The following is a 22,827-nucleotide window of genomic DNA, read 5'->3' as shown; positions in this document are numbered from 1 at the left end:
AACTATAAAAAAGTAGTTAGGGCCATTGAATAAAAAAAGGTACAACACAAGTCATTATTCTTGCTCATTTCCATGTTGTTCACTTTCACTCGTATTAACTCTCTACAAACATGTAGGCACAGCGAAAATTAGTGAATCCAAACAACTCATTTTTCGTGGTGCTCATTGATCCATCTTGTTCACTTTCACTGGCCTATTAGCCACAAATGATTCCAGAGCATTTAAAATTTTGGTTCTTCCATTGTCTATACTTGTCTTTTTTGGAAAAATCTCTGGAGATTCATGAAATCTAAAGATTCACCTTTTTACACTAAAAACATGAATTTGTAGAGTTATGAGTAAAGGATGGACCCAAATCCCCTAGGGAAGTTAAGTCAAAAAAGCTTTAACATTTCGCATATTCACAAAAATCACGCCGATCAAATTGTTTTTTCGAGGATTAATACACAAATTTCATTCACCCAACCAAACATTTAATATTATAAATTATGAATCCTTAGATTTGAAATCTCTAGATATTTAAAATTTCCAGACTCATGTAACCAAACAGGCCCTAACAGAATTTTCAAATTTTTGTAGAGAAACAAAGTGAAATGTGTGTTTAACGAGAGAACCCTAATGGGAGATTCAATGCCGACACCTATTATAGCAAAATACTTTTTTTAAACAATAAATATCTGTACATTACAAAAGATAAAAATACTTTTATCAAAAAATAAAGCTACCATATATGTCTTTTTTCTTGCTAGGAGTATCACTTTAAGTGAAAAATATATACATATATATTTTTCCCCGAAACCCTATTCGTTACTTTCCTAGCAAAATTGTCACAGAAAAAACAAATATCTTCAATAATTTTCCTTGCAACAAAACGTAGGTATAGTAAATCATTACACCAGGACAAAGAGAATCATCAAATCGGAATTTATTAGACAACAATTAATATCCGGATCACCTCCCTAAAGATAAATATGACTTCCCCCAAAAAGTTATTAAATCAATACAGATAAAGGGTGGAGTCCATATATGTACTTATTATAGAAAAATAATAACAGAAAAAATAAGTGGACCCCATTCAATCCTCTCCCCTGCCAAGCATCTGATAGAGAGAATTGATCTAGACTAACAGGAGACCCAAAGAGTCTGGATCACCGTCATCGAGAGAACAGATCTGCGACTCCGTCGGAAAGCCGTTTTTGAATCATACAATAGGGGCTGAAGTCCACTTGTAAATATTAAAAAAATAATATATAAAATTTTGGTGGGCCATACTTTTAATGGTCGCGCCCTACCATGTTTGTGGTTCGAAAAACCATCGGCGGGGGGGCTGATCTAGACTCAGGCCCAAGAACCTGTTTTGGTGACCGGTCGAACCAACTCCCAACTAAACTGCAAACATATTTTAGCAAATTCAAGTAACACAACGGTAAAATAATTTTCAAAGTGGAAAAACTAATGCTCATCAAGAAGAAGAAAGAATTCCAGGAAACATTTGAGTACCCCATCAGGATATTCAACTACGAAACAAAATTCTGATCCAAGCATATCCCAAAAATTAAATATTAGAGACATCACTGAAGAATCCTATTAGAACTATCTATTAGATTTCGTCCAAACAAAACAGCTCATCAACTAAGAGACAGATTTTGATCAAAGCATATCCCTAAAATTAAATACTTAGAAGCACTACCCCAGTGAAACAGAAAAAAAATCCTCAGCTTCTGATCATATAAATAAAACTATCTATTAGATTTCATCCAAGAACTCTAGTAGTTCATCCACATCCTGCCTCAAAGCCACCAGTTTCTGTTGAAGAGAAACAATCCTGTTCTCGATTTCCTTACCCCCTGATTTCTTTTCATAGCTATCCACCACTGCTGAGTGTTTCAGCATTAGTTTCTCTTGCATCTCTTTCTCCTTGGAGACCAGGTCCTCCACCTGTACCAGAAAATCATAATTTTAAACATTGTTACCATGCCATACTGAAATAGGCAGAGCTTTGCACAACTTCACAACCGTATCATACAAGTGAGCGAAAGCAACAGTGTAACAACTTGGAGGAGGTAAAAACTTTACAGATTAAGGGCCATAAAGGGGAGAGACAATGCTTTTATGGCAGAGCAGACACTTGAGCAGTAATGGAAAACAAATTATATGATTTTCTCTGCATTTGCTAAGAAATGCTCAGAAGATGCTCAAACTATCAATAAACATAGTTTTTTTAAGAAAGCTATCAATTCCTGATAAAATATATGTACAAGACAGGAAGATGCTACGAAATATAGAATAAACATACGAAAGAAAGTTCCAGATGTTGCAATCTACAAACGGAAGGAAATTGAGTTGGTGATAGGATGCCCCAGTTTGGAGGAGTTATTTATTCAGATGGAAAGCACCAAAAGAACCAAAGGCAGGGCTAGACAACCTAAGAAGGTGACAAGGAAAGAAATGCAAAGCTTAGGCATTCTACCAAATATGATTTCAAATAGAGCTCGGTGGAGAGCAAGGATCGATCCAGACTTTTTGTTGTAAACCCATAGGCTGACAGTTGGAGCAATTGTTAGAATCTGATGTATTCATCAGTTGGAATAACATCACAGTTAACATGTAGTTTCTACCATCCAAATAGGATGCTAATCATATTCAAGTCGATTTGTTTAAACAAGAAATGTGAGATTGTGACCTTTGGTTGAATATATCCATTTCTCCCAGTAAACCAGAAAAAGGATCCAATTAATAAAAGCAGCAGCATTAGATATAACCTATCCAACCTTAGGCAACAGCTGAGCAGCCTGGGGAGAAGAGTGCAAAAATGCTAGCACTGGTTTCAACTCTTTTGCCAAATCTTTCAACAAAGCATCAGCTGCTTTACGAGCTGCTTTACAAGACTGTACATCCCCTGTCCTCGAGAGGTCTCGCAATGATGCTTCCAGTTTATCATGGACTGCTAGACACCGATTGATGTTGTTTAGGACTTGTTGTATTGCTGCTTGCACCTGAAATTAGAATGCATCCAAATCACAAAAGAAAGTAATAGAAACTACACATCCTTCTGGACTGGCATTTCATGATCTGAATAAATTTCTGTTCACCTCATCCCACTGTAGTTTTGCCAGATAAGAAGCAGACGATTTGGATATTGTCACATCGGCATGCATATATACAATGCAAGCAATGAAGAGGAGGAAGAACCCACATATCAACATCAATGGCTCTGTAAGCAACGAAATAGTATTGAACCTGTAATAAACCTGAAATACAACCAAGTACAATTCAGCAAAAACAATCCACAGGAAGAGTAACTATGTTACCAGAATTGGCATGCTTCACCATTTAAACCAACATAAGCTACTACAAGAAAGAGAAAGGAAAAAAAACCCTTCACATAAACTAGATGAAGCCATTTCTTCCAATAACAGCAAGACAGCTTTAAGATTACATACATTAAATGCTGTCTGAAGTCTGAACATGACATTTTTTAGGCATGTTGAAACCAGTCAGAAGCTACAGAACACAATCCTGATCAGAAAAAGTGCCAGTATTGCTTTTCATATCGATGAAAAGTACGAAAGTGCAGAAGTATCCCCTTGCCCAAGGAAAAATAAAATTCATTCATTGAATGTAAACTATGCTGTTGGATTCGCCTGCAAATTAGGGCCCATCAAACAAAGCCTCCAAGCACATCCACACACAATGAACACCAACAACAACTAACAAAATAAAAAATAGAACAAGACAACACAGAGATCTAATATGATTCACATACCACCTAGATGTACTATGTCTACAGAATAAGAACTTTCACTATGTAAAGAAAAAGACCATGATATGGACCCTCAAAATACCCAACGTGGTGAGAAGAACTCTTACCCAAAAACCCCAAGTCAAAACTCCCCAAATCTCAATGACTTTACAAGAACGTGAGGTACAAATATAGTATTCCAATTGGGTGAATGGGTCGAACCATTGGATCCAACGTCCCAAGCCCTCTGTTTCAGTCATAGATTTCAGAAAAAAGGCTATTCAGGTTGCCTCCTAAGATACATCGGAGCAGGTCGATCTTCCAAAACTAGCTACAAGAATTCAAGGCATACATGACAATACCAATCGCAGTATTTTACACATGGAGAATTGATGCACTGACCACTCCAAGAAAAAATAACATCCTTCACTTGGAAACAAAGTTACTATTCTAATATAGGGCATTCACCAAGACCATGTTAAGCAAAAAACATCAGTCAGTACTTTTCCAGCTTGTTAATCAGCGGGCACCTAAATTGTTAGGAAGTTAAAACAATGACTGATGAAAATAGAATCTGTCCTTTCTTTCACTTACCTTAGGCCCTATACTTTCATGGGAAACATTGTTCTCAGGTTCACACTGGTTTTTCCCCCCTTATTTCTGTTTTTTTTTTGGGGGGGTGGGGGGAGGAAGGGAGGGCAGCGTTGTTGTGTGAACTATGAAGCTGTGCACTGTTGTCAACAATTAAGAATTCATTACAACCAGTCAATGTACAAACAAGATAAAAACTGTACACTGTTGAATGGGTGGCAGCACTTCTGCTTGGAGTTTCAGAGAGCCCCAACTACCCCTGGTTTAGCAAGTTGGGTCAGTAAATCTAGAGAAGGCAAAACAAGCACTATTGGTTTTCTGCCCTCACAGTTTGGCACATGCTACAAAATAGAATCTACTCCATTTGGTCTTCTACCCTCAAAATGGACCTTAGCATTTTATCCCAGAAAACCCCCAAGATATCTCTTGACCTCCACAGGTTTCAATTAAATAAAATTCCACTCACCAATATGAAGTCATGGGTTATACAAAGTTTTGCTAAACAACTCAAAGCTGTATATTGCCACAGAATTCTTAGCAGAGACCTATTTCCCAAAAAAACAAGGGCAAAACTCAAAAGACACAAGAGTATAGTGCAAGCACACAAGGTGCTGTGAGTCTTAAGCTCAACGGTTTTTAATTTTGAACCTTTGATATGATTTTTATGGTAAAAAAGTTTGTATCAATATGTGACAAAGGAACAGTGCTGTTTAACCACCACACCAACATGTGATCCTTAATGGCAAAAAACCTCATCAATATAGACACCCAATTGATTTCATAACCCCTATGCTTTCAGGATACATTTTGGTCTTCCTCCCCTACGAAGACCAAGGTATCGCTTCTTAGAAACCCCAACACCAAGTTCAAGATCCTTTTCTGAAAGAGTTTTTGACATTCAATCGTATAATATGCATTGATACAACTACCACCTAAAAGAAACTAAACACAAGTACACAACAACGACCACCTTACCATGAAGTCCATTAAGGATGGAACAAAAACAATTGACAAAAGAAATATTAATTATCAGAAGGAAAAGCGGGAAAAAAATAACCTGGAAATGCATGTTATGTTCTGGCACAATGTTAGTCTTTTCTAATACAACCACTGGCCTGCCTGCAATATCTAAGTGGGAATACTTGATCTGCATAACACATCAACCCAGTTTTCAGATATAAGTTGGTTAAAAAAAGTGAGCAATATAAAAGAAAGATTCCAGGAAAATATTTATGACAAGAGACAAAGCACTATATACCTCTTTCTTTTGGTTTACCACAAATGGAACAGAAACAGAAATGTCCTTTGACCCTTCCGGCAAGACGACCTGCCATCAGAGGAGAACATGTTAATGCCAATAACAAAGAAATTCACAATGCACCACAGGTTCAGGCAGTTCAATGCCATTCATAGATTACAGACTTCACAATTGCACGTTGGAGAAATAGACAAATAATATAACTAGCACCTTACATATGGTAAAATTGCTCCACTCTGACCAAGTAGTCACAAGGTCTACTCTAGAAGCAGCCTCTTTGATTATATTTGGAGAACCAAATCTTATGGAGAAATGAGATCACCACTAAGGTAACCCAAATTTTATGCTACTTCATAAACAAGTTTAGATGTGTTGGGCATTGGTTAATAAAGCAGGTCCATATTCACTAATCAGTAGAGCAAGATTATAACAAAGATCAAAAGGTTGAGCTTCCCTTCTAGAGTATTAAATACCAGCCATGAAAAAGTAAATTATAAGACGACCAAAGTTAGAGACATGCCGAATAATCTAGTACAACAGAAATCTACTTGCCTTTACAATGAGGTTCTCGACAACCACATCATCTATTGGGCATCCAAAGGTAATATTGAGGAAACGGTTCTTTCCAGATACAAACAAAAAGTCCTTGAGTGGTAAACCATAACCAATTGTAAAAGCTGTTTTCCAGCCTCCAAGCATTGGATAACGAGGTTCAAACTCTAGTTCTGTCTGCATGCAGATAAATGTTTGGGTTAAATCAAGAAACAGATACAGTAGTCAGGACAAATATCTAAAGCAGGCAACAGAGTATTTACCTTTTTAGAATCACCCCATAGATGGGACGTTGATATATTCCCAATCTCATCTCTATAATAAACAGAACGAGCTCTTGGGGGCAATTTAGCAACAAGATGCCTAAATGATGATGAACCCCTAATATGGGCCCTGACTTGATAATCAAGTCTGCAGAACATACACAAAATGCCAAAACTTAACTTTCACATCACATGTAATACAACAGAAATGATGAATCTGTGCATGAAAATGTAAGCAGACCTGGAAAATCCCCCTTTGTTTTGAGCACCTCCATGTGCAAGGTTGAAATGCTCTGTGACCTGTACATTGCCCCAGTGGGAGATCTCTATCTCTCTTACCAACTGTTGAGCAACAGCAAAAGGTCTGTTGTTTTCAAAATGAATAATTATTGGTGAGTACAAGAAGGGAGAAACTTTCTCATATGGGCCGTATTTGATCTCTGAGTCTACTTGCTTTGTATTAGGAAGTTTTGTATATTTTTCAACTCTTGTATTCGGTAGTTTAACAGTGAGCGACTGGACCCTGACTTCATAAGGAGAAAGATAGTATGCACTATCCTGGTACAAGACAACCTGTGAATCATCCTGAGTAATTTCCACAGGGAATGGTCGTACGGAATGTGTGAATACAGAAAAGACATCCAAATTGAAGCTCTCTCCCTTCTTTAGTGCATTGGGCAAAGACACTGAATAGAAAACCAAAGATGAAGGCTTCCCTTCAGGACTAGCAACTTTAAAAGGAAGATTGGTAGCAGAAGATTTTGTTTTCCCTTTTCCTTCACTAGTAGATACTTTCATAAATGCTAAGTTCTTATCCAGGTGATCAGGTAAAGCCAATAAAACCTCTGAGACAACAGCAGTGCCTGCATTCTCCACCTACAAAACAACAGCCATTACAAAACACAAACGTTGAAAAGCATTATCTAGATTTCTTAAGAAAATATTCACATACAAAAGCAAAATTCATCCCAAAAAAAAAACCATTTCATTTAATCAAATTCATGAAGTACTCAAATCTAATTCAAGCAATGTTTATGCACCTTCAGTGATGAGGTGACACGAACAATCTGAGAAGTTAAGTCAATCTGCAAGAAAGGATTTAACATGGTCAGCAGCAGAAGATGGCCCATAGAATACACTCATGAAACTCCACTACTTTTTGGATGAAAGAGACGCAATAAAAGAAAATTATAAAACAAAGGCCAACAAGGAAGTGGAATGCAGAATGCTATTATAAAGAACTCTTGCCAACCAACCAAGTCCAGTAGATTGATGTCTAAACTGAAACTAAGCTGCTGCACTAAAAGCCTCCACTCAGCCTCATCCCAGCTAAATTGGCTGGCTACATAAAGTTGAAAATTTTGTTTCCTTATGGAAGGGAGTATGACAAAGATCAACTTCCATTGTTTACATGCACGTATTATTTTGCATTAAATCTTAGACGCACTTAGATATAAAAGATGGCTTCTCTGTCCAACACAGTCAGTCATTTATCAAATATCAACTCCCACTTATTGTTGTTTGAGCTGGAACTAAAGTAAGACCATATCGAAATTTGTGTTTCAAAATTTTGTTCTGTAGTTCTATGTCATAAAAATTAGAAGATGGTTAATTTCCCAAGTTGACCAACTTCTAGACATAACTCGGCATGTAAGCTCCACAAGTTTCAGCATAACACAAGATAGTCCTTGGCAGAGTGATCTACTTAATCATCATGATTCAATCATATAAGCTTCATCCAACCCAGCAAATCCCAGAAGTGCCAAATATGCCACTCAGCTGGCTAACAGAGTGCAGCTCAGTCTCGTTAGTGTAATATTCAGGCTCATAAAAGTGATAATGCAATCACACATATTCTTAACATCTGACAGAATCCCACCAACAATTTATTTATTTAAGGGTGGGGATGGAGGATTTATCAACTTTCACTTTAAGAAATTTTTTAGTGTTTAAACAAATCCCATGGAGCTTCACAATAAACAGAACTCAGAAATCCTGTAAAAAGCAAATTGCTAACCTTGACCGACCAGTAGAAATAAACCTTCACTTCCAAGTGTTTCACTCAAGGAAGAGGATTCACCAAGAAAGAAGCATAAAGAGAACGCACCATCGAGGTGTGACAGAATGGTTCTGTACGTTGGAGAGAATCAAGGACATTTCATGTGAGGATGAGTGAAATAGATAAAGAGGGTGCTAGCATACCTTCCCAGGTGACAGATAACCTTCTACTTCTAATTAAATTATACATGAAATATCTATTATGACATGTTAGCCATAGACATCAACACAATTTACCTTCCAGATAATCTCTCTCTCACACAGATTGCCTTGTCACTTCTACCAGTGTTGTATAAGCCTCATGAGCAGACAAATCACAAATAAGCCAAGCAAATAAGATACTGATTCCCATTACCATATGTACCTTAACTGTCGCCTAGATATAAAACCCACTCATTTATGCATTTTCATAAGTCGTAACAATTCATTTCAAGTATCTAATTTTGAAACGAAGGTAGGCCAAAGCCCATTATATCTACATTCTAGACATGCCTGTTTATGCTCATACATTGTATATGTTCAAATGAATCATTAAGATCGATGATCCACAAGTAACGCTGGAAGAATAGCTAAATCCATAGCTGAAAACTTTGAAGGTAAGAGAGATCAAGAACACTTTTTGGACGTATTGCTGTTAACTAGATCTGAAGAAGGAAATTACAGATAACAGAACTCGTTTTCATGAGAAAGGGAACTTAACAGAACAGAAGAATGGTATCAAAGTGGATTGAAGAACAACTTACCCGTCGATCAACCCTTGCGAGTATCAAGTCGGAGAGCACAGGTGTGGAGCAAATGGCAATCAAAAACAGGAAAAGATTGAGGCGAAACCCCATCCTTCCTCAGTTCCTCTCAGTGCTTCGTGGTCACAGTTGGATTGCAATTCTTTCCCCTCAAAAGCTCTGAACCTCCGACGAGCGATGAGTAGCAGAGACGTCTCTCGATCTCTAGACGTGCCTTGCTTGTGGGAAAGAAGACCATAACCGAAGACCGTATAGGTAAGAAACGGGCGGAATTTTATCGCGGTCCGGCCCGTTTGAGTTGACCCAACTTCAGACCGGGTTGTCGAAAGGGTTGATACTGGCCAATACCGGTCCCGGGTTAAGGATGGAGGGGTATTTGCAAGGTTTTGATTTTGGAGGGGATGCGATTTGTTTCCTATGAAAATGAATGAGGCTCTTGTAAAAAACTCTTTTTATTAATATATATTACGAAAAGAGATTGAAAATGTTCATCAGTAGCTGTTTTGATCTGAGTCCAATGCTAGCATATGTAATAAGAAGTTTACAAACATTTGATGGTTTTCGCTGATGATATTGTATCGATAAACTAAGATTAAAGTGATGATTTACCAAATTAGAATCATGGAGAGTATCTTTGGAATTAAAAGGTTTTAAATTAAGTAGAATGAAGACAAAATATTTAGTTTGTAACTTTAATTATGATCAGGTAGATGATGAGATGGTAAAACTTGACCATAAGGAATTTCCTCAGAGTGATTCTTTTAGGTGCCTAAGTCCAATCATAAATAAAAAAGGTGATGTAGATGATGATGTTTCCAAAATAATTAAAATAGGGTGGATGAAGTAGAGAGGTGCATCCAGGGCATCGTGTGATCGACATATTCCGTTAATACTTAAAGGAAAATTCTATAGAACTGTCATTCAACCTATCTATGATGTATGGTAGAGAGTGTTGGGTTGTTAAAAATAATCATATAGACAAACTTAGGGTACCAAAATGAGGATGTTAAGATAGATGAGTGGCAAAACTAGGAAGGATAAGATAATGAATGATCATATTAGAGTTGGTCTGGGAGTTGCTTTCATAAATGTTAGGTTTCGGGAATGTCGTTTGAGGTGGCACAACCATGTTCAATGGAGCCCTATAAACGTCAATGTACGGAGAAGTGATATAGTCCCGATTGAAGAACTATAAGAGTTAAAGGTAGACCTACGATAACCTTAAGAGAAATGCTGAGAATGGATATGCATAGCTTAGGCCTTGTATCTAGCATGGCCTCAAACAGGAATGATTGAAATGCAAGAATCAATGTAGCCGACCCCGTTTAGTTGAGACAAGGCTTATTGTTGTTGTTGTTGCATATATACAAAGTGAAAATGCCATGCTATTCGTGGCTTCAAAATAAAGTTCTCCAATCTTGTCAAGTGAGTAATGACTCGGTGAATTGTTATTCTGAAATTGCTACTCGTGAAAACCCCTGATAGATTTTTACCCAAAAAAAAATATATATATAATCAATCAATCATGGATAGAGCATATTTGGCAAGATAATTGGAAACCAAAGATGTGATTAAAATGTATACGGTAAAATTGATTGACTCTTGCAATTGAATCCAAATATATGATTGAAATGCATATTTGAAGACTGACGCTTGCAATTAGAATTACAAGATATAACAAAAATGCATATGGTAAGAGAAAGAACAAGGTTGAATTGGACCCAAAAAAAAAACCCCACAGAATCTGCAACAACAAAAAGCCTAGAAAAGTTGGATCAAATAATCCATTATCAGGATCAGATGTAGCACATTCCAATCTGAATCGGCCAATCTTGTCATGATTCCTCATGCCAACTTTATCTACAAATGCATAACAGATCCAAAAATATTTCTCTCCAGAGTAACTAGGTTTTTTGTGTATCCTGAAGTATATTCATGTATACACACCTTAAGATTTGACTTGAACTCCCAAAAATAACAGCACTTCTAAGTTCTAATCTTGAAGCTTCGTTTGATCACTCAGAGCTCACCCAATAGTCTTTAACTTTCCATACCCAAAAAAAAAAGAAGGAAATCCCAAGTTGCAGTACCATAAGGAACATTTGCAACTGCTTCAAAAAAAAAAAAAAAGAAGGCTGGCACTCAGCTAAACCATATCCCAAGACCTGTCCAAATCATTGTATTTGTGGTAGTAGAAAATGATTCCAAGAACCACTTCTAACACGTCTCAACCATGAAAACAGCATACACAACATTTTCATCATTGCTGTCATCATCATCATAAACTTAGTAGGTCTGTGTTATGGTGATTTGCATCACGACGCTGCCGTTCCTCTGTTCCAGGTTGCGGACAACCATTATCCACGGCAGCCATCAGGTTGGCTGCTGATGAGTTGGGTGATGTTTTAGTTTGCATGTCTGATAATTCACAGCCATCATTCTGGAAGCCAGGAGTTGGATCACCAAGGGTATGAACTGCTGGCTGCATTGGCTTTGTCTTATGTACAGCATTCAAGTGCCACTTCTTAAGAGCCTTATTCGTGTGCTCATCAAATATGCTTTTCTTCATAGTTGATCCCATCTGTGCATTCCCATATTATAAATGGTTAGAGAACATAATCACATCAAACTTGCAATTATTGAAGAACAATGATTCACTAGCAAAGAAAACTGAATATTATGATCGGGTTGGCAGGTTGATCTTCAGTGCTACCATTCACCATCTATGGTGGGAGCATAACCTCAGGAGATGGACTTCCAAATCTCACTCTACTGACTTGATTTGGAAAACCATCTATTTTGATGTTTCTTCTAGGCTACAGTCTATCCCCATCCCCTGACACCCCAAGGAACACGCTTATTGTTGTTACCTGGGGTCTAACCTCCTCTTTTCAGCCTCTCCCTTGAAGGTTGGATCCCCCCCCCCCTTTTTGTTTCTCCTTGTTGTTTAATATACTATTTATTCATCCAAAAAAAAAACTTCCAAACAGATTCATGAAATCAGAGAGAATGGATTTTCGTGTGAATGTTTAAGTATTAAGTCAGGTCAATCCCAGTCAAACTGACAATGCTGCATAGTCTGGGAATTGATCCCTACAAATCAATATGTTGACAGAAAGTGGCAGAAAAAGGAATCCAAAAAGTCGGAGGCCATAAGTTGAGTTGTCAAACACAATTTGAGGATCTGTTGTACATTCAGAATATAATTATCAAGAAATCCATTTAACCCAATTGTGCAATGAGTATAAATTCTAGCTTTCATCAAGATCGTCAATTTCTCACCTGATTAAAAAGGGGAAAAGAAAACGTTTGCAATTGGAAAGACATTCAACATGAACAACTTTAATCTCATTCATACCTGTGTTACCAGCGCATAGAGGGGGAGAGTTATGTAACTACACGTCACTTGGATCCCAATCCTGCACCAATCAATATAATTGGTTCAATAACTCATTTCAGAAAGGTAGGTGTCACAATGTTGCAATCAGAGAATGCATAATAAGGTTCTGTGTTGGTGCAATACTCCTGGATAGAACTAATGCAAATTGCATAGAGAACAAAATTTCTGCCACAGTTGGATCCAGGAAGGACAGATGCACAGATGTAATACACCAAGTACTTCTGAGCAACATATGATCCAAAGAAGTTAATGATATCCTCGACCCAAAGTTGCAATTTACTAGACCAAGTGGAAAAATAAGTTTCAGAAATCAAGTGTTACCCTATAAGAATTCTTATGACTATAAGCTGCAAGTTCTCATGGAAGCAAGATTTCAATCCAAACTCGTACTGCAAAAAGAAATATCCCCGTTAAGCTTAGCCTCAAGAAAACTTCCATAGAAGTAGTGCTGAAGATATAAATGCTGTCTCAAAGTGGAGAAAAGAGTCCTTACCCAAATCCACAAGAAATACGTTATTTGGAATGCATTCTGCACAAAGAATATGACCATAAGCCAGGTTCAACATCTCAAAACTTAGTGACCATACCAAGAGCAACTCTCAAGACCTCTGCCTCGGATTAAGTAGCTTTAATGAGAAAAGAAGTGAATAAAAATAGATGAAACAAACTGAAAATTTAACTCCAGGGAGGAAAAGCTAGTTGTTTCTTGTCTGGTATATTCAAGTGGCACATAAATTTAAGAAGGAGATCCACCATCAGTTGATTCTATACCAGTGGAGCTCGTAAGTCTTTGATTTCAAAAAGTACCGGACCTACTCCCAAGATCAGCTATAGCAAGACAATTTCCTTAATTTATCTTAACCAGTTTTCTCCGTCATCCATCTCCACTAGGCAGCATGATTGTTCTATAAAAATTTCCTTTTTAAGTTTTAATAATCCCATAGAAAGAAGAAGAGTAGAAGCAAAAAGTAGTTTAGGCCTGCTTTGTTTTGCTCTGGTTTTGGCTACCTTTTTCTTTTCCCCTTGCTCTGCTTTTAGCCTAGTGCCCGTGGGCTTTTGGTTGGCTCCTTGCCTTAGTTTCTCTACTGTATTCTCCACCCCTTTCTCGTTTTGGTTAATAAATTCTTCATTCATCCCGAAAGTTAATTTTGCATTCTTGAGCTTCCTAATTAACAAAAAATTATAAACGAAAAAGAAAAAAGAAAGTCATTTGAGGTGGCATGCCCATGCTCAAGTGTTTGGATGCTCCAGTATGGAGGAGTGACTTGATAAAGATTGAAGGAACTAAAAGCACCACTGGTGTACCTTAAACTCCTTAGGAGATGCAGTGAGGAAAGACATGCATAACTTAGGCCATGTATCAAGTCTGGACTCTAATAGAGCTGATTGGAGGGTTGAGTTGTTGTCTTATGACTTATGAGCAATAGTTCAGTTCCGTCCTTTACTGTAATTACACTTCACAACTCACTAATACAGTGGGTTATGAGACTCAGCTAAACTGTCCATTCTAGCCATGATTTCTATTCTCTCCCTATCTCTAGTTTTCCCTACTCTCTTCCTTTGGTGGTTCTTCTTTGTATTCTCCTCTTTAACTGCTGTTTTATTAGGCCAACATTTTTATAATTAATAAAGAGGAGAAACAGTTTTTTACCTGAAACAGAACAAATTGGATAAGATACAGAACTAACTTAGGCCTGCCAAACCAAAAGTGCTTGTCACTGACTTTCACAAGAGGAATTCCTTGAACCACTGCATGTCTTTCTTGAATTTCAAGAGCCATTTGTATTACAATCGACTGAAGCTTGGTTCCAACAGCCAACATTACCTACAGCCAAATCAATGATCATATTTTTATTTGTGACCAAACCAAAAAATAGTGACAATGATCAAAAGATTGGATATAACAAATTCTTACAATAAGAGGAATTGTGGCTTCCCAATACATTGCATGCCATCCTGAAGGGCATAAAATGAATCACCAGGGAAGAGTCAATTCTATTTTAATTTCCTACAGTGAAATGTTATCTTAGAATATGACTGCAGAAGTGACTCACCTTTCACATTGCACAGCAAAAATAACACAAATGAACCCCATAACACAGGACTGCAAACATCATTTTCATTTGTCATAAGGATAAATTGAGATGTAGGAAATTAGAGACACACCTGCTTTAATATAAACAAGATTGGGCTCGGAAAAATACCGTATACATAATAACTCTTTACCTGATTCCCACGACTACTTTAAAATCATCTTCTAGTGACCGTTTGATATACTTCTGGAAGTCAAACTTACTTCCTGGAGCCAAATGAACCTATAAAAATAAGATTATCAACATTTCTGTCTGCTATATCATTCTTGGTTGATGTGCATGATAAAATGATTGATCCCCACCCCATTTAGTCATCCTCAAAGCTAATAAATGTGCCACATAATCCAGTCTAGGACTTAATTCACTTAAAAAATGGCATCGCCACTTTCTTTTCTTGGTTTTATTCCATGATCAAAGAATTTTTCTCCCCCTGTGCAGAGTCCCACTTGCTACTCCCGACTGCTCAAGGCAACAGACGACAAACACTTTATTTTGAATGAGAGCAAAGCCCCTAGTTTTGCAATGATTCAACCTTCTCTACCTTGGGATAAAGGATGACCTCCTCTACCCCCATATCAACTTAAACACATGGATCTAACTTTTAAAGAATAGGAAAAAAGAGGTACAACAAGAAAAAAAGTTGGATTACGAAAATCTTCAGGTTGAACAAGCTTACTGTGACAAATCCATGACGCATAGTCAAATAGTCAGCCCTACGAACAGACCTGAAAAATTGTCGGAAAAAGCAAACCTGCCAGAGATGGAATTATTCTTCTTTTGGTAATTAAGGAATGGATATTTTAGGAAGCCTCATATAATGAAAATATAACAGGAAAATACATGCAGAAGTACTCAAGCTTTTAGTATCCTTCAATGTTCGTTAATATTAAGACATGTAATATATCATTAAGATACAGATATGATACAGCAGTGATATGATGCCTAGAAAAAATTTTTGGATGAATAGAATTATATGTAAAAAAACCAATGGGAGAAAGGAATGGGGTGAATTCAAGGATGAGGTGGGGGTCTCAGTGGGATGGAGGGGCACCAAGTCAAAGAAAGCCTTGGGATGGACAATAAAAAACAAATCTAGGCCCTTAGGTAACAGTAAGACTGTTCCCTGAGGTAACCAACAAGGGGGCTGGGGAGAGCAACGAGTGTTTTCAGCAGAAATCATTACAGTCTATAGATGGACACACAAATCCAGTCATGAGATCTGGATTTGATAGTGCATTTGTGATTGTGCAAGCTGAGCTCCAATCATGGGAAATGCATGCACCAAACATCAGCTGCTCATGATCTATTGATCATGGTGGTTTTGAACTCTTTATTCACCACATTATAAGTGAGATGAAGAATGAATGAAAACAAGTTAGATTTGTCGAAGTCTCTGTTATATTAGACAACCAAATTAAAAGGAGGAATCTCTTTTGCAATCAGTTGGTTTTTGGTAGTTACTTAATAAAATATTATAATTTTATCTAATCATGTATTACTATTTAAGTATTAATGTTAATTTGTACCAAGTTGGATTGGGCAGATACATGTTATGGGTTGCTTAAAATTAAAATAAGAAAAATATGAACAGAATCATGGCACACTGTTGCATCCTTCCAAATACTTTGCTTGCTTGTTTGCTTTCTTTAAATAAATTCCAGTAATTAGAAGGTGGGAAAATGTAAGGATAGAAGGTAAATGATGTATTTCTTACAATGACAAAGAAGAATGGAGTCTTAAGCAAGGCGCTGTTGTGAGCTCTCACAAAAGATGTCTCATGAGTAAGCCTGAATCTTGATGGATCTGCATAATCAGGATACCCAGTTCAGCCTAAAGCAGTTGCTGGTGAGAGGGGATGGTCCTCCAACATTAAAGAATTGTCACCAAAAATCTCATATCGAAAAAGCAGAGATTGAAAGTAACAAAGAAAACTAAGTCATTGCCCAAACCCAAATATTGAAGTTCCACTTTGTGGACATACTAGTCTACTAGCTGGCCAGACAATAAGTCCACAAATCTGGCATTGCGATGGTGATATATCTGAGCTCTTACAATTGTTTCTCTAGGTTGCCCTTAGATCTGCTTGCAGACCCACTAGTAAAGCAAATCATATATGCCAGCAAACTCATTTATACCTCATATGGTCATAAACTACTTAGCCGTGTAGCACTTGAAGAGAAATCTGCTCAGTGAACTCTGTCCAGAGTCAGTGTATGTTGGAATGATTACATTTTCTCCAGAAAGGATATTTTTCTGGTAATTAAAAATATTGTTTATAGCATACTGCCAACCAATAGTACTTCATAATAGGGGGAACATTCCCTACACGACCCATCAAGGAAGCCTTATCGGCTTACCATCTTCCACTTGGCATCTTTGTTGGCACTCACCTTTCATGTCAAAATCCACCTTTGGTGGAATACTCAATGTTGGTGTTGTCATTTACAGCACAAGGGCAAAATCCTTAAATGGTGGGCCTTGTGGCGTTAATCCTAGGCCATCCAGGCAGCCTGAGATGGTGGACACCTAAGAAAGCCTACTTTTACAGGCTGTTTAATTATGTGAATGATCTTTTCCTTGATTTGATGGAAAATATTGACTAGACTTAGCAATCAAACTTTACTTTTGATGAGCTTAATTAAATTAATTAATCAATTGTTTTCTTATACAGTGACTTGGCTTTATTAGGGTCAGTCAAATGAATCTACTAGACAACAAGAGAGACGAAATCTCTATCCATCCTATTGCTTTTATTTTCATGTCATTAGATTCTACATTAGTTCAAGTTCCTGAAATCACTGATTCTGATTTGTTGAAGATGAGATACATAAATCTATTAGAGTTCCAGTTTTCATGCTCAACAGTTTGTCTCTCTAAAACCTCCATAGTCACCTAGCAACCAGGCTTTCTATTAGAGGTTTCCCTACATATCCAAAACCTAAAATCCTTAATTTTTAACAGAAATTCTTGATCCAAACTATGTTTGTGTTTGCGCAAGTGTGAGTTATATATTCTAATTGTGAAACTCTTTGCATCCCTACCTCCCCACCTGACCCCCCAACACCCCCCCCCCCAAAAAAAAAAAAGAGAGGAGAAAAAGGGATCAGAAAATACCATTGGACAGTCCTTTCTCAAGTGAAGTATCAACTTCCCATTCTTTCCATCCACGTATCTGTATCGAACAGTTTGTTAGTAAGTTGGTCTAACATCAGACCTGTCAAGATTGCAGTATTAAAAGAAGATTTTCCCAATACAACAGATCCAAGCCAGAGTAGGCCAACTGGGCTGTATTGGTCAGAAATTGAATTCCAATTAAATTTTGATTAGGACCAATCTTGGACCAGAAAGCAGCATTGTTTGTGAGCATACGTTTATCTGACAGCAGCAGGTTGTGAAAAATGCTGGCCTGGCCTGGTTGCCAGGTCCAGACTCGAGGCAAGGCTTTTTACAATTACATCAAACCAAGTGAAAGTGCTGGGATCAACCATTTATTTCCAATGAATCAATCTATTATGTCTTCCAGGTCTAAAGTCAATAGCATCAGAACTTACTGAATTCTGAACATTTCATCCAGTTTTTATCCATCCAGAATATTCAGACAGAGAGAACAAATATCTCAGAGAACCAGATAGACATTTTAAATACATTATATCCTGGAACTGGATGAATAAATCAAAAGATAAAGTATAACCACCTGTACTCCATGTGCCAGGATATAATGCTCAGATTCACAGTCTGAGTATTAGAATTTAACAAAACAAGTACTTTAAAATGTCTATTCACCTTTAGTCTTCCAAGCATCATCACTGTCGCACTGAACAGTACATGAAAGACTGCTAAGAAGAATATGAAGATGTGCAGTTGATGTAACCCATTTACTGAGATAAGGGGCTCATAACCCTGTTTTAGGAATCAAGTTAGACATAATTTGAGAAAGATGTAATTACATAAGAGAATTCAACTTTATTATTTAAATACGATATTCTAGGTAAAAGTCAATCTCCAATGATTCTATCGATGTTGAATCGATGTTGACAAAAAGAAATGAGTATGTAGATTTAGGAAGGATCAACCTCCTACACAATCCAGCTAGGAAAGACTTTTGCACATGGCTTAAGTATCTACCATGTGGCAGCTCAGCCGAAAAACAGATAGATCCCAAGCAAAGCTAGCCATATTGGAAAGTAGAGCTTTCAAATCAAGGACTGCCAAGAGGCTGTATGCAAATATAGGAATGAATGAAAAAAACGGGAGGGTATATAATTGAAGTAGGCATCAAAATTTGATTCTTGGAAAATCCAGATCATGCCCTTTTTGTCAAAAACTCAGAATTGCAACATCATTCTTTGAAAGACAAAATGACCTTTCTGCACCCCAAAAAGGAAAGGCTTCCTTTGGCCAACAGTAATGAATAAAAAGTTTTTAAACCGAATAAAGGAATTTTATTTCAAAACCAACATATAGATGAAAAGCAATCTATATAGCTGTGCTCTCAAAATTGATAATAATGATTAAAAATGAATAACCAAATAGAAAAGTTTGAATTGAAGCAATATGAGACAAAATGACTAATCAAAAATGAAAGTTCAACTATTGCTTCAGGTAATAGTATAGGTATATGGAAAATGTACACCCAATCCAATGACTTCTTATCTCTAGCACAAGACGCATCCCTCTTTGTTAGGCCTCATCTTGGGAGAGCGAGGTAAACATTATTGTTCAGGGCACCATTTAAATATCTAGGACCATTAATGTCTCCTCCTTTCAAGGAAAAGTGTTGACTAATGAATGAGGAAAGAGTCCTCAAAAATCTCTGGAAAAGTTTAAAGTTATGGGCCGGAAAGGTGTGAAGCACCTAGTCCACCCAGTGGGGCGAGTGTTAAAAGGTTATGCAGTAATGGTACCACAGAAACTAGGTGTCAACTAGTTGTGTTATATTTTATTTTTTTCGTTTTCACCTTTTACTTCCCTTCCCCTCTCTGGATCTTCAAATTCTAACTGGGCCAGATCTCCTCCTATTTGAACCATTCCTGAGATCATTAGTCCTCTAATCAGTCCAGAGTGAACCACCATGTATAATCATCCTCATACAACAGCAACGGATCCTTTCCCAGTGAAATGGGGATGGTTACATGGATCCTTTCCTTCCAGTCAATTTTATTCAAAGTCACACGTGATACAAGGCCTAAAGTATGGATTGCTTTCCTCACAAAGGGCTAACTAGAACTAATTTGTGGTAGGCCATGGTTAAGAAACTCATTCTCGACAACTATGAACTCAGTTACTTACACAAGTTCTCCTGCTTCCATTTCTAAATAAAACAGGAAGAAAGGAATGACCAATGTCCTTCATGACTAGTGAAACTTTCAACGGTGCAACTATTCTTTTTTGAAAAGATTAGTAAGCCACTCCTGAAAGCTTGGAATGTGTCTAGTCCTCGGTTTGCACCTCATCAAGCAGTAGAATTTTTCTACTACTTAAAATTAGTACTTTCAGAAATTAGTTACACATGCATCCAAATTACCCCACATTCTGGAAACCTTGCATCCAGATTAAGCATGTCATCTGTATTGATCGACTCCTATTGATGAGCTGTTCCCTGTTGCATTACGACTTAAATCAACCTCCAGTCACTAGATATCTCACATCAATAGCAGTCCTCACATGTGTTATGTATTATCTATAGTTTCTCATTGAAATACAAGAGCCTGAGAAGCAGTGTCCACTAGGACTACAGTAGGACTGTAACTTTATTAATCAAAACTATTCTTAAAATCTATTATTAGAGTGAGAATAACATAAAGCATGAGCTTAACAATATTGATAACTTGATCAACTGCTCCAAAAATCAGGTGATCAGTTTCTTGCATTGATTTCCTAAAGTCCTATGGAAATTTTGACAACAAAAAAGTACGTGAGGGGAGAGGTGGGCAGTGGATTCAAAATTCATTATTTAGTTAAATTTGTGGCTGGAAGCCTGAACATATTCTCCATTTAAAGATTTTTTTTTTCTTCATCCAGGTAATGAAATTCTGGAATTCAAATCTTAGCACCATTGGTAATTGCATTATCTTGAGTCATTCTTCATGAAAATGGGAATCTAGGATCCCAGATTGCATGTATCATCTTTTTCGTTCTTTTTCCCCCCAAGTAAAGGATTGAATTTATTAATAAGAAAAGAAAGGATTTAAGACCAATCTTCAAGGGTTACAAATAAAGTATAAAACCTCCCAAAAACCTACAAATTAAGTCTCCTAACCAAAACGAAATCTTGATTGCATTGCATGTATCATCTTTGAAACCATTACATTGCAATAAGAAGTATCCAAAAGTATATGTCATTCAAGATGAGCTTACTTTTTTGCACTTGACACCTCCACCACCACCAGCTAAGAATCTACGTTCATCCCATAAAAGCCTCCGGTGATGTTCCTCCTCCTCCTCGTCCACAGGGTGATGCTTCCCTCTAAAACGGCAAGGCAACATTGTATTTGCAAACTCTAAGGGAATGCATATTCTGGCGATGTAGCTCTGACAGAATGTCAGAAGTAAAGAAATGAAACCTAGAACCATCAACTCTGCAAAGATTACAGTCAAATGTTTATGGTTTCCCACCAAAAAATGAAACGATAATTACTTGAAGAGGAAAGGACAAATTGATCACCACCCACCCCAACCCACCTCAACCTCTTTTTCCCTAGTGACAGATAATTATTATGAAGAAGCATAAGTAGTGATTTTACCAGCTTTAACCTTCTCAAGAGCTTCATAAAGAGCCTTCTTGTTTCTTTTTGTAAACCACTGAAATCAAAAGACCAGTGATGACCAGTAAGCCTAACCCAATGGAACATCATTTAAAGGCTATTGAATAAATGAAGAAAGCAAATAGGTTTGGCAAGGAATAAAATGCATGTCAAAGTCTTCTGGTGACTGCCTAGCCAAGCTTGGCTGCTGAACTCAACCAATGGAAATTTTTATTAATGCAAATTAATACCCAGATTGATTTTTTTTTTTTTTTTTTGGGGGGGGGGGGGGGGTTCTCTATTCATCTGATTGTGTTATAGAAGAATCAACATAGAAAAGCAAAAGTGTAGAACCAACATCCTAATCTCTCTCATTTTATTCATGAAACCACATAAAACAGGGGATCAAATCGAAGAACCAAACAGAGGAGATATAAAATGGCAAAGGTTTTCTGAAATGCTAACCTCTCCAACCTTGTGAAGAACTTTCTCCAAAACAATGGAGATAATAACAATAACAGCACAGACAGTAGAAACGGCCCATGTGGGCGTCTGATCGAGCTCCCTCTCATGGGAGTTTCCTCCTCCTGCCATGACTAAGACAACCAGAACTAGCTGTCCCAAAGAAAGCTGAAAGAGAAAGAGAAAGAGAGAGAGAGAGAGAGAGAGACCAATATCTCTCCTATGAAAACGGTCTTACTAATAATATCTATCCGGTCTTCTCCATCAATGCCCAGAATAACGTGCACAGATTCAATTCAAGGGTTCTTAATGCACAGACAGAGAGAGGGAGCAAACATCAAACACGGTTTCATGCATCCATAACTCCCAACTCCCATTAGTTTCATTCCAAAGCTTCCAAACAGAAATATTATATTCGGTTTTGAAGTTCCCAATTTTCCTGTAAATGATACGTTCAATGTGGCCGTTGGTGGGGAAGTAAAACCCACGTTTTGAATAAGTGTATTTATGAATCAGCCATTGTTAAAACTCTTTACAGGAGAAGGAGCTTTAGTAGGCATTTTGTTTGGCAGCTTGTGGTCATAAACTCGTAACATCCCAACCGCCCAAAGTTTAATTTCAGCTTCTTTGGAGATTGGATGGTGGCTAGCACATTTGATCATAAGAATTCCAATTGTTTACACGTTAAACTCTCTTCCTCCATTACAAATGATATACATGTAAGGTGTCACGGTTTGGCAATGACGATATCTTTTTGATAATCGGCTTCAATTTTATTATTACACTTTTTTTTTTTTTTTTTCCTGGTAAATTTTGATTTCCCACATATTCGCAGTTAAGGACCCTAGTCCTTATTTTATATTCAGATCCTGTACCCGTGTCAAGGATTGTACTTATTATCTTCCTTCTAAATGTGTGGGTA

The 22,827-nt window shown here is 37.3% G+C and overlaps 2 protein-coding genes across 2 annotated transcripts; both read right to left on the bottom strand.

The window, feature by feature from the left end:
- Positions 1-1,479: 1,479 nt before the first annotated feature.
- Positions 1,480-9,436, bottom strand: LOC149014992 (Ribophorin I). Its single transcript, XM_089155741.1, has 10 exons — positions 9,208-9,436; positions 7,447-7,491; positions 6,648-7,282; positions 6,407-6,554; positions 6,144-6,320; positions 5,592-5,660; positions 5,391-5,480; positions 3,093-3,251; positions 2,772-2,996; positions 1,480-1,938 (listed from the first exon to the last, which is right to left on the bottom strand). The coding sequence occupies exons 1-10, from the start codon at positions 9,298-9,300 to the stop codon at positions 1,747-1,749; spliced, it is 1,833 nt and encodes a 610-aa protein (XP_089011867.1). The 5' UTR covers positions 9,301-9,436; the 3' UTR covers positions 1,480-1,746.
- A 1,513-nt stretch (positions 9,437-10,949) lies between these two features.
- LOC149014991 (MLO-like protein 9) lies at positions 10,950-22,485 on the bottom strand. The gene is made up of 15 exons (XM_089155313.1): positions 21,909-22,485; positions 21,444-21,501; positions 21,058-21,278; positions 18,484-18,600; positions 17,815-17,872; positions 16,415-16,503; positions 15,377-15,451; positions 14,834-14,922; positions 14,662-14,711; positions 14,523-14,563; positions 14,259-14,432; positions 13,101-13,136; positions 12,929-12,996; positions 12,566-12,626; positions 10,950-11,788 (listed from the first exon to the last, which is right to left on the bottom strand). Exons 1-15 carry the CDS (start codon positions 22,035-22,037, stop codon positions 11,486-11,488), a joined length of 1,569 nt encoding a protein of 522 aa, XP_089011439.1. The 5' UTR covers positions 22,038-22,485; the 3' UTR covers positions 10,950-11,485.
- Between the last annotated feature and the right edge of the window lie 342 nt (positions 22,486-22,827).

This window comes from Hakea prostrata, chromosome 5, assembly GCF_041222555.1.
Source record: "Hakea prostrata isolate BN-2017 chromosome 5, UWA_Hpros_2, whole genome shotgun sequence".
Lineage (NCBI taxonomy): Eukaryota > Viridiplantae > Streptophyta > Magnoliopsida > Proteales > Proteaceae > Hakea > Hakea prostrata.
Note: the sequence above shows the minus strand (reverse complement) of the source record. Positions and strands in the feature narration are given on the sequence as shown.

Bases quoted from the DNA above. Each gene is read 5' to 3' on its own strand.
- LOC149014991 (XM_089155313.1), bottom strand. From the start codon at position 22,037: ATGGCAGGAGGAGGAAACTCCCATGAGAGGGAGCTCGATCAGACGCCC. The intron at 14,712-14,833 runs GTAAAGAGTTAT...TGATGTTTGCAG, and splicing joins AAAGTAGTCGTGGGAATCAG to TCCTGTGTTATGGGGTTCAT. The intron at 14,564-14,661 runs GTGAGTCACTTC...TATGCCCTTCAG, and splicing joins TTTGCTGTGCAATGTGAAAG to GATGGCATGCAATGTATTGG.
- LOC149014992 (XM_089155741.1), bottom strand. From the start codon at position 9,300: ATGGGGTTTCGCCTCAATCTTTTCCTGTTTTTGATTGCCATTTGCTCC. The intron at 5,661-6,143 runs GCAAGTAGATTT...CTCTGATGGCAG, and splicing joins TCGAGAACCTCATTGTAAAG to GTCGTCTTGCCGGAAGGGTC. The intron at 3,252-5,390 runs GTTATTTTTTTC...GTTGTATTTCAG, and splicing joins AACATAACATGCATTTCCAG to GTTTATTACAGGTTCAATAC.